This window comes from Armigeres subalbatus, chromosome 2 (assembly GCF_024139115.2).
Source record: "Armigeres subalbatus isolate Guangzhou_Male chromosome 2, GZ_Asu_2, whole genome shotgun sequence".
NCBI classification, from domain to species: domain Eukaryota; kingdom Metazoa; phylum Arthropoda; class Insecta; order Diptera; family Culicidae; genus Armigeres; species Armigeres subalbatus.
The window spans coordinates 408,650,473-408,662,197 of NC_085140.1; the positions used below are offsets into that span (position 1 = coordinate 408,650,473).

At 41.2% G+C, this 11,725-nt stretch overlaps 1 protein-coding gene across 1 annotated transcript; it reads right to left on the bottom strand.

The window, feature by feature from the left end:
• Nucleotides 1-111: 111 nt before the first annotated feature.
• LOC134213356 (uncharacterized) lies at nucleotides 112-1,634 on the bottom strand. Its single transcript, XM_062692345.1, has 2 exons — nucleotides 1,451-1,634; nucleotides 112-898 (listed from the first exon to the last, which is right to left on the bottom strand). The coding sequence occupies exons 1-2, from the start codon at nucleotides 1,542-1,544 to the stop codon at nucleotides 159-161; spliced, it is 834 nt and encodes a 277-aa protein (XP_062548329.1). The 5' UTR covers nucleotides 1,545-1,634; the 3' UTR covers nucleotides 112-158.
• Between the last annotated feature and the right edge of the window lie 10,091 nt (nucleotides 1,635-11,725).

Below are 11,725 nucleotides of genomic sequence, written 5' to 3' on the forward strand. Positions count from 1 at the left end.
TCTGTATATCAGATTCTAGGAAACTAAACATAAATTAATTCTATGATATATTAAAATGTTTCCTAATTTTGATGGTCTTTGTTTCTCAGTTTAATTAAAATTAGGTTACGCTTTTAGGTTATGGAACAGTGTTTATTTAGATTAATACTTGCTATTGATTAGTTCTCCACATACTCGTCTTCTACTGCCTTCCTCGAAATTTTAACAACTTTCGTATTACCATTGAGCAGTACTCCGTCTTCAGAATGTATAAAGTTGCGCAGCTGCCTAACGCTTTCCTGCAGTAACAGAATGGCATGCTGCAGCTGCCGGATCTCTTCATCACAACCGCAAGTGCTGGTGGGTTCACTTCGGGCGTGCTGCGGGGGGAATAGGTACCCTACTGCCGACTGCACTCCGTGGGCCTTGGTGTCTCGAATTGCGCCCAGAAGGGCAGTCACTTGGTCAGCGGAAAACGGTAATCCGCTTGGTGCCGCAGTAGTGGTGCCCGCCGCCTGCGGTTGACTAGTGGTGGGCTGCGGCGTTGGAGGCACTGGGGTGGGCGTTGGAGCCGCTGGTGTGGGTGTTGGAGGTGCAGGAGTTGTCGTTGGCTCGACATGGTGCGGTTCTGTCGTCGGGATAATTGTAGGCGTTGGAACGGGAGCGGTAGTAGTGGTTTTACAACGCTTCGTTGGTGGAAGAGTGGGAGGTTTGTGGTATGGTTCGTAGGGTACGTAGTACGGAACCGTTTCGTAATAATACGGCTCCGGCTCTGGTGCGAACTCGTACTCGTCTACTGGGTATGGCTCGTACCAATCCGCATGACGTTTTTGTTTGACAGTATTATCTGAATTAGAATTTTTATCTGCTGTTCCATTGGAGTCTGGTGTTCCGTCATACGTACTATTCTTCGGTTTCACTAAAAAAATGAAAAATAAAATTAACACTTCTATCTTAAGAAAAAAAATGACAAAGAAAATATTGTTTAAAAGATGATATTTTTCTTCCATGGAACACATTTTTGATTTTTAGATAACCAAGGAAATCAAATCACTATGGATGACACGTGCAACAGATAGGTTGTTCACTATATGAGGGAAATTATGAATTAAGCAGATTTTTCTCTATTATGAGCAGCATTTCGTAAGTCAACCATTCACACACTAGGCCAGCATATTGAATCCCTGCTTGAGCACGATAAGTTATAAAAACTTCCTGACAATAGCAGACCAACATCTTGATTCCCCAATTTGTGATTTAAAAACGTAATTTTAAATTCTTCCAGCGTATTTTCTTTACCGATTAGATTATTAAAATATGTGCGCATGTGCAGCAAAAAAATATTTAAATTATTTTGTTTCACTAAATTTTTATTATGTTTCTAAAATAGTCATGTAGATGATTCTTCTATTCGAATATTTGTATGGTTTTGAAGTCGTCTAAGTTATTTTTTTTAAATACACGAACTCACCTTTATCAATGTCTACGTTTGCTCCTGACACTTTAACGATTACATATCCTACTAACAGTAACTTAACCCACATCTTATTTTTCAATTTGGCCATATTTTAAAATCAACTTTTTTTAAATTCTTTTTGCAGTCTCGTTTAAACTGTCGTATGTTTCGCTCAAAACTGAATGCTACAACTGAATGCTAATTCTTAAGTTAGCCAGGTAAATTCAGTCGAATAGAAATAATTTACCTAAACTATGCTATGTGCATGCTTGTATTGATGAGGCACGCTCAAAGATTATCTCATTCAAGAGGATAATAAAATATATGCAGATGTACCTGACACCCTGTATTTACTTAGGTTTTTTTTTCAATGAAGGCTCTACCTCACTACATAGCAAGAGCAAAATGTGCGAACAAGAGTGAGATGTACTTATTTTTTATCCTTGTGCATGCATACAGATGTTCTTATTCTTAGTCCTTATGCATACATTTAGCTTGTTTGATTCAGCTCTGAAGAAAACTTATTTAATGGTGTAATACATAACACAGAATTATTAGCAGTGGCTGGTTTCCTACCCGTCGCCACCAGCATCCAGGCGCTAACGTACAGGGGTTAGACAAAAAGGTTGAGATAGGTAAAATTATGTCGAAATTCAAATCATTATAACTTTGCGTAGAATGATCCAATTTTGATAAAATCAGAACCATCAGAACCGGACGCTTTTTAGTATACTCCCCTGCAAAACCTAACATTGGTCCTTGGCCACCGTAGATGTTCCGGGTTTTCCGAAGGTATGTTCAAGATGCATTTTTTCCACTGCTTGTCATTTTATGTGACGTTTACTTTCGTCATGTTTTATGCTCTCTCCAAAAACTAGAACTAATATGCCGGCTAATGGTGGCTGTAGATCGAGAATCCATCAAAACTGCGCAGAGATATGGCCATTCTCGTAAAAACGGTTTCGAGAACATAATGAAATGATAACAGATAGGAATAATGCAAATATGGGTATCCATCTTCATGGCTTTGCGAGACGATAATTGCAGAAACATTTCCAGAATGATAGTGTCCACGGCCACCTTTATAGCAGGTTCCAAGGGCCTTCCAGGAGGAACCGGTTATGGCACCGTCTGAAACTTTGCGTATATGGGTGTCAAAATTCATGTTTTCCCAAGCCGATTAATATAGGATCTTTATTAAAGATACATTCTGGTGACTGTAAGACTCTCTTGGTAATTTGTAACAGGTTCCGGGTGCTCTGCGAAAGTGGCATTTGTTCAGGGTGTATGGCCAATCCCGTACCGATGTTACGAAAATGGCTATATCTTTGCGTATACCAAACGAATTTTCGATCTGCAGCCAGCATTGGTCAGCATATTAGTTCTAGTTTCCAGGAAGTTTTGCATGGGGACAGTATACTAGCAGAGTTTCCGCGTCCGAAGGTCCCGGTTTCATCGAAATCGGATCATTCTACGCAAAGTTATGCTGATTTGAACTTCGACAAAATTTTGCCTATCTCAACCTTTTTGTCTAACCCCTGTATATGCACGAATAGCTGGCATGAGTGAACCGGCAGAAATTCGTATGGCGGAAGACAATGCCGATTTTTCTCAAAAGTAGGAACTTTTTCGATAAAAATATTTGATAGGGTTATTTGATTGTACTGAAAAAAAAACCAGAAAAATGCTTACGTAATAAGTGTACGACCTCTGGGGTAAAACGCCTGAATTGTGGCGTAAAATGACTCAATTGCATGTAAAATAATGGTGAACGCATGGTTGTTTTTTTTTTGTCTTAATAACAATCTTATGGGAGATTCTGGAGGAGAAGGACGCAGCGCGGGCGGTCGCGCTGCAGCAAGGTACCCGGCAGAACGTGGAACGTTATAGACGGAAGCGGAGACAGCAGACCCGCCTTTTTCAGGAGAAGAAACGCCGCCTGGAAGAAGCGGAGTGCGAGGAGATGGAACAGCTGTGCCGTTCTCAAGATACACGCAAGTTCTATCAGAAGCTCAACGCATCCCGCAAAGGCTTCGTGCCGCGAGCCGAAATGTGCCGGGATAAGGATGGGAGCATCTTGACGGACGAACGTGTGGTGATCGAAAGGTGGAAGCAGCACTACGAGGAACATCTGAATGGCGCTGAGAGTACAGACAGTTAAAGTCAAGGCAGCGGAGGAGATGACTACGTCAGTTCAGCGGACGATGGAAGCCAACCAGCCCCCACCTTGAGGGAAGTTAAGGATGCCATCCAACAGCTAAAGACCAATAAAGCAGCTGGTAAGGATCGGAGCTGAGCTCATCAAGATGGCCCCGGAAAAGCTGGCCACTTGCCTGCACAAACTGATAGTCAGAATCTAGGAAACCGAACAGCTACCGGAGGAGTGGAAGGAAGGGGTTATATGCCCCATCTACAAGAAAGGCGACAAACTGGAGTGTGAGAACTTTCGAGCGATCACCATCCTTAATGCCGCCTACAAAGTGATATCCCAAATTATCTTCCGTCGTCTGTCACCATTAGTGAACGAGTTCGTGGGAAGTTATCAAGCCGGCTTCGTTGACGGCCGCTCGACAACGGACCAGATCTTTACTGTACGGCAAATCCTTCAAAAATGCCGTGAATACCAGGTCCCAACGCACCATCTGTTCGTTGATTTCAAGGCGGCATACGACAGTATAGACCGCGTAGAGCTATGGAAAATTATGGACGAGAACAGCTTCCTGGGAAGCTTACCAGACTGATCAAAGCAACGGTGGATGGTGTGCAAAACTGTGTGAAGATTTCGGGCGAACACTCCAGTTCGTTCGAATCGCGCCGGGGACTAAGACAAGGTGATGGACTTTCGTGCCTGTTGTTCAACATTGCGCTAGAAGGTGTCATGCGGAGAGCCGGGTGTAACAGCCGGGGTACGATTTTCAACAGATCCAGTCAATTTATTTGCTTCGCGGATGACATGGACATTGTCGGCCGAACATTTGAAAAGGTGGCAGAACTGTACACCCGCCTGAAACGTGAAGCAACAAAAGTTGGACTGGTGGTGAATGCGTCAAAGACAAAGTACATGCTTGTGGGCGGAACCGAGCGCGACAGGGACCGCCTGGGAAGCAGTGTTACGATAGACGGGGATACCTTCGAGGTGGTCGAGGAATTCGTCTACCTCGGATCCTTGCTAACGGCTGACAACAAAGTTAGTCGTGAAATACGAAGGCGCATCATCTGTGGAAGTCGGGCCTACTACGGGCTCCAGAAGAAACTGCGGTCGAAAAAGATTCGCCACCGCACCAAATGTGTCATGTACAAGACGTTAATAAGACCGGTAGTCCTCTACGGACATGAAACATGGACAATGCTCGAGGAGGACTTGCAAGCACTCGGAGTATTCGAGAGACGGGTGCTTAGGACCATCTTTGGCGGTGTGCAAGAAGACGGTGTGTGGCGGCGAAGAATGAACCATGAGCAACTCTACGGCGAACCCAGTATCCAGAAGGTAGCTAAAGCCGGAAGGGTACGATGGGCAGGACATGTTGCAAGAATGCCGGACAGCAACCCTGCAAAGATGGTGTTCGCTTCCGATCCGGCAGGTACGAGACGGCGTGGAGCGCAGCGAGCGAGATGGGCAGACCAGGTGCAAAACAACTTGGCGAGCGTGGGGCGTATCCGAGGATGGAGAGATGCGGCCTCGAACCGTGCATTGTGGCGTCAAATTGTTGATTCAGTGTTATCTGTTTAGATGTTAACTAAATAAATGAAATGAATGGGGGAGGTGAAAATGTAAGTTTTTTACTATTTTTTTCATTGTAGCTTAATGATGAATGTGTAGTATTGAATTGTATTGGTAATATTCGATAAGAAATATCCTACAAAAGATTATATGATTATATGCCCGTGGGTGGTCACTTTTCTCCCCTACCAGTTATGCTTATGCTACGCTTACCAAATACTTTTTCGATTAAGGTCAGGGATTGAATATAGAGAATGAAAACTTAAACATATTACATATACGATATGTACCCATTGACGTCCAACAAGTCCCGACCCCTATGGGGTGGTGGGGGGTCTCTATAGCCTCTACATCTATTTTCTCAATTTTGAACATTTTACCACCTTGATAAGAAAATTATTTTGAGCTTTTTAGTAGAATGTCTTCACTTGTCATAAGACGAGTTTATACAATCCCATTGAATTCCACCACTTAATTGTATCTTGACAGATACAGATACGTATACGTTGAGGTCAACAGTAAGGCCGTCTTCAGTGTCTCTATGACTATGTCGAGTCAAGTGCGAGACACTGAAGACGGCCTTACTGTTGAGGTCGAAATACGTATCTGTCAAGATACAATTAAGTGGTGGAATTCAATGGGATTGTAGAAACTCGTCTTATGACAAGTGATTTTACCACCTCCAGAGCCGTAGCGTGGACTCCCAGCGCCCTTGGCGAATCATTTGTTGGGCGCCCCTTTTCTACAAATTGAACAAAATTACGCAAATATGCAAACTTGTAGAGCCGGGTTAGAATCTCATTAAAATTGCTGAAACTTTTTACGGCCATCTCTAAAGTATATTACGAAGAAGATGGGATTGAGTTTTATTTTATTTTTATTAAACAAATGAATTCTTCTTGTAAAAAAAAGTATTCCGGCACCATTCATGAAATTTTCTAAGGAATCTCTGGGGGAATTCATGGAGGAATTTTTAAAAAGTATTTTTAAAGTAAACTCGCTGCTATTACTGGATATTTTTTTTGGGAGAACTCCTTGAAGGCCTCGTGGATAAAAAATTGGGAAAATTTCCAGGGTAAATTCTTTAGGATATTCTGGAGTGAGTTCCAGAAGGAATTTAGCGGAAAAAATCCAGAAAGGTTTTCTGGTTGATTTCTTGACAAACTGTTGGGGATTACCTGGAGAACTTTTTAGGGGAATTACGGCAGTTATGTTTGGATATGGGTACCTAGTAATTTTCCATATAAGGAATCAGTTATAATAAGTAATAATAAATACGATTTTTGCTCCGACATTTCGATTAGCTGGATTTGATGAGAAATTTCCGGATGGATTCTCATAAGAATATCCAAAGATGTTTTTATAGAAATTTTCGGAAGAATTTTTGTAACATTTTCTGTAGGAATGTCCCCCTGAATTTCTGAATCTTATAGAATAAATCCTTAAGGAACTTTTGGAGCATTTCTAAACGTTTTCAAGTAGAGTTCTTGGAAATTTTTTGGGGGAAATACCTGGAGGAATTTCCAGTAGAATGCTCGAGAGCTGGATGGTAGATCGGCATAGATAAATTCTAAGTAAGTGGAATTCTCATGTGAATTTCTGGAGTAGCTCCTAGTGGAACTCCTGGCGGAGCTTCTGAAAGATTTCCTGAGGAAATTCTGCAAAAATACTGGACGATCTTCCGGAGGAATTGGGGGATAAACTTCCGGAAATTAAGTCTGAACAAATTTCTGGATGAAATCCTGCAATAAATTCCGGAGGAATTTCTTAAGTACCTTTTTTAGGAATTCTTGAAGAAATTTTCAGATATATTTCTGGAGGAATTCCTGAGGAACTTTTGAAAGAATTCCTCGAGGAACTTTCTGAAGAACTGCTTAAGGAACTTCCGTAGGAATAACTTGAGAAAATTCCGAATGAATTCCTGGAGAAACTTCTTGGGAAATTCTTGCAGAAACTTTCAAAGAAATTCTTGGAGGAACATTCGGAGAAATTCCGTAGGAGCTTCTGGAGGAACTAACTAAGGAATTCTTGGAGGAACTACCGGAGGAAGGGATTCCTGGAGTAATCGCTGGAGGAACTGTAGGAAGAATTCCTGGTATCAATCATAGGAGCAAAAGGCCCCTCGGAATTTGGTCAATCGCTTATTTGTGGACGTATTCATTTGAAGGAACCCACATGGAAAAACTGAATCATTTCTTCACTATTCACTCTACAATGCTGAAACATTACGATTCCGAAAAACTCTCGGTGGCCATAATAGTGACCAAAAATTTTACCAATCGCAATGTGGATATCAAACATATTTATTTTCAAATAACTTAATAAGATACTCTCAGATTTTTTCTTATTTAATTGGCTCCTTCAACCCAGTCCCAGAGGTCCCTGAGAATCCTGAATAGCAGTCAAAACTTGGTTTTGTCACGCACAATATTTGATGTATCTCACCGAGGTAGTGAATATATTCGCATATTTCTATAAATATTCTATCTATCTAACATGAGAAAAAAAAATGAAACTTTCCTCCAGGTATTCTGACGGGAATTCTCCAAGGATTTTGATGAGAATCCTTTAGTGATTTTGACGGGAATGTTCCACAGATTCCAACGAGAATATCCAGATATTTCAACGGGAATCCTTCAAGCATACCGAAGGTAACCTGCCGAAGGAAATCCACAGGAAGTCCAACAGGAATGTTTCAGGGAGTTCGAAGGAAATGTTCCAGGAATTTCAAATCCTCCCGGGATGTTGACGGAAATGTGAATGTGAATCTTCAAGATATCTTCCATCCTCCAGGAATACTGACGGAAATATTCCACGGATTCGGATGAGAAAGTTCCAGAGAATCCGACGGAAATATTTCATGGGTTCCAATGAGAGTCTTCTAGAGATTCCGAATGGAATCCATCAGGAATTCCGACGGGAATATTCCCGGAACCCCGACGAGAATGTTCCAGGAGTTCCAACGGAAATGTTCCAGAGATTCCATCAAAAATCGCCCAGGAATTCCAGCATGAATGTTCCAGGGATTTCATCGACAATGTTCCTGGGATGTAGAAGCAAATTGTCGAAAGATTCCGAAGCAATCTGTCGATGGATTACGAAGCAAATCGTCGAGGGACTCCGAATTAATCCTCCAGGGATTCCGTAAAGAATCTTCCAGTGATTCCAAAATGAATCCTCCAGAAAATAAACGCGAGATTCTAAAGCCAATCCTCCATGGATTATGAAGGGTATCTCCCACAGATTCGCAAGGGTATCTCTCAACGACACCAAAAGGAATGGTGGAATCTGGATTCCGGTTGGAATACTTCGATGGTTCTGAAAGGAATTCTTCCAATGAGAATTCTTCTCGGATTCTGATGAGAATTCTTCTCCAATGCTAATGGGAATTGTGGAGATTATCATGCTGCTAGGAAGCGGAAGTCTGCTGATAAACTGTCACTAGTCCGTGATGGTTGACTACATGTCTTTGACCGCTGGTGAAGTACCACTATTGCTTTGATTGATATTTTGGTGGCTCTCCGTTTTGTTCATATCAAGCTTACTTTGATGCTTTCGAATCCATTAGATATTGCATTTTCATAATTAACATTAAGTGCAATTTCACTACCACACAGGAATCTTTCTCAGAAATAGGAAACAAGCTTTCCACTAATTTCATTATGGGTGAATATGAAAGATAACTCTTTTGTCTTAAAACTTTTCTTAAAAAAATATGGTCCCCAACACGAAATGAGCGAGAACAAATCATTTTATCATCTTTTCTCGGTGGGGGCTGCCTATCAGATTCTGTTTTTTTCGCACTTACTAACTTGTTTTTATGGCTTGTAATGAATCTAAACACCCCACCCATTTTTGGCCCTTCATACAGGAGTTTGATGAAGTACAAACAATAGTGTAATCATGATCAAATCGTTTGTCAGATATGGCCAGTGCTATCGGCAGGTGCCTTGCTACAATAGATGGTAGTATCATCATCATCATCATCATGTAATGAATCTAAACAGTGTTTGCCTTTCTTTTATCGTTGTTCGTTATCTGTTGACAGCGATTTCTGCAAACTCTGATTAAGGCATTAAATTTCGATGAATCGAGCATTAGATACTATTCGCCATACTAATTTAAAAAAGTTAACTCCTAGTGTGCCGCTGTAGGCACGATCAAAGCAGATAAGTCCTTGTCCTTAGATATTTCCGGAAAAATGCACATGAATTTTGTATAGAATTGTTGTGATATGCTCGGAAGGTAACGGGCTTGGGGATCATATGGCTACGGCTTCTGCCTCATACGCAGGATGTCGTGGGTTCAATTCCAGACCCGTTCCATTCCTCCTACTTTGCATCTTTTCATATAATTCTCATGTTCTAGCAATCGATAGAACTGGAAATGGGCTTTCACACCGTTTCCATCTTCTATCCCTATATCTACAACTTGATTAGTTCTAACAGGAAACTGTTAGAATTCGAAATGAGCAAAAAAAAGCTCGTTTCGGCTTCCAATTAGAACATACACCACGTTTTCATTACTATCACATTGGCAATTCGTTAACCAAGACGAACCTCTGCCATAAAACCTATCCCCTGATTCAAAAAAGTTCCGCAGGAACTCGTGGCGAGTACAGAGGTGATCTCGGCTTGCAGTGGGCGAGTGACTGCAAAATCAATTCCTTCCCATCCCCGATGACCGTGAGGACGTGGCCAGCACCGTTATCGACCATCCAAAATTCTAGAGCTTTCGGACTGTGCACATTGAGGTTGGAGAGCAAATCCCATGCTTCCCTCTGTGCAATTGCAATTGTTCTGGTCGATCACGGAGTAGCATTTTTCGTAGAAAATATGAAGCCATTTTTGCATGTACTTTCCGAAGATTTTCGGCAGATTGTTTTGGAGGATTTTTTATTAAATTTATGGACTGAATGGACTGTCAGGAATTTGCTCACGAATGACAAATTTATGCAGGTATTCTCGGAAGAATTTCTGCAGAAAGTTTTGGATCAATTTCTGCAGTAGTTCCAAAAACATTTGGATTACTGCAGAAATATGCAAGAGAACTTTCATGAGAAATCCCGTACTATTTACCAAAGGGATATCCGAAAAAAATCCGCTGGAATCCCGGGAACTGCTGATGAATCTCGTAAAAAAAATCTTGGAGAAGTAACCGTAGATAATCTTGTCGGATTTACCAAGTGAGCTCCAAGACCATGGAGACGGCGGGTTTTTCGATTTCTATGGGCGTAGGATTTTCATCGTGCTAGCAATGCACAATAAATAACTTGGCTTTGAAACATCGCACTTTATAATGTAATGCCAACGAAATGTAAAAGAATTTTTAAAATTCTGAGAGGATATGAAAACTTTTTATTTACTCAAGAAATATTTGAAAAGTATGGGATCTTGAGTAGAGCTTTATAATTCTAATCGAATTTCCAGGAATGAACTAGATGTTACTAGACATTTGACCTCATGTTCTCAGAAATATGATAAAAGCTTTTGATAGAACTTTTGAGAATTGAGAATCTTGGATTTTTAATTGAAAAACAGAGATTACAGCTCAGCAGAATTGTTCATTGCTTTAAAGTAGCTCATGCTGAAGGTGACTGGTTTCGAGACGAGACTTGGATTGGTCTATAGTCATTTTTTATGCCTAGAGAGGTCGAATGTGTACAAGGGCCAGACAAAAAAGATGAGATAGGCCAACATTTACCTAAATTCAAATTAACCTAACTTTGCTTAAAATAATCCGGTTTGCATTAAACCGGAACAATTGGACGCTGGAATTCTTCTGGTTTTCGAACACCGGAGATGTTTCGGGGTTTTCCGTGGGTTAAATGCATTCTTTTTTTACATGTCATTATGTCTTATAATTTATTTTAGGGGAATATGGGGTAAAATGGTCTCACATATCTATAAAATTAAAATGAAATGGTTCCATTTCTTCAGCAGTTAAATTCGTTATAGTTTCCGACGGGTTTATATGATATTTTTTCATGCGAATATCACGAGTTAGGTTGAGTAAATCGTGAAAAACTAGATTTGAGATTCATGTGGAGTTTCGCATGGGCGGTTCACAACGCGCATTTCGCCTACTATGCAGGACAACGTCTGCCGGGTCGATTAGTTATATACATAAAAATGGATTTCTGTCTGTCTGTCTGACCATGAGGGACTCCCATATAAATAAAACACGAATTACAACATAATTGGAGAACTAATCAATCAACTGGGACCAAAGTTGGCATGTTAAGGTTTTTGAAGGCAATAAATGTTTCTCTGGTGATTCGTTACCCCTCCCCATCTGGAAGGGAAATTTGGTTCCATTTGCTTGATTAGTTTTTGAGTGATGTTAGGAATGCCGTACCGGTTCCGAAATTCCGAACGCGGGGCCCTCCTTAGCCGTGCGGTAAGATGCGCGGCTACAAAAAAGCAAGACCACGCTGAGGGTTGCTGGGTTCGATTCCCGGTGGCGATCTAGGCAATTTTCGGATTGAAAATTGTCTCGACTTCCCTGGGCATAAAAGTATCATCGTGTGAGTCTGATATACGAATGCAGAAATGGTAACTTGGCTTAGA

Excerpts from the sequence above, each read along its gene's own strand:
- LOC134213356 (XM_062692345.1), bottom strand. The coding sequence starts at position 1,544 with ATGGCCAAATTGAAAAATAAGATGTGGGTTAAGTTACTGTTAGTAGGA. Across the intron at positions 899-1,450 it reads AAACGTAGACATTGATAAAG|TGAAACCGAAGAATAGTACG; the intron begins GTGAGTTCGTGT and ends TCATTTTTTTAG.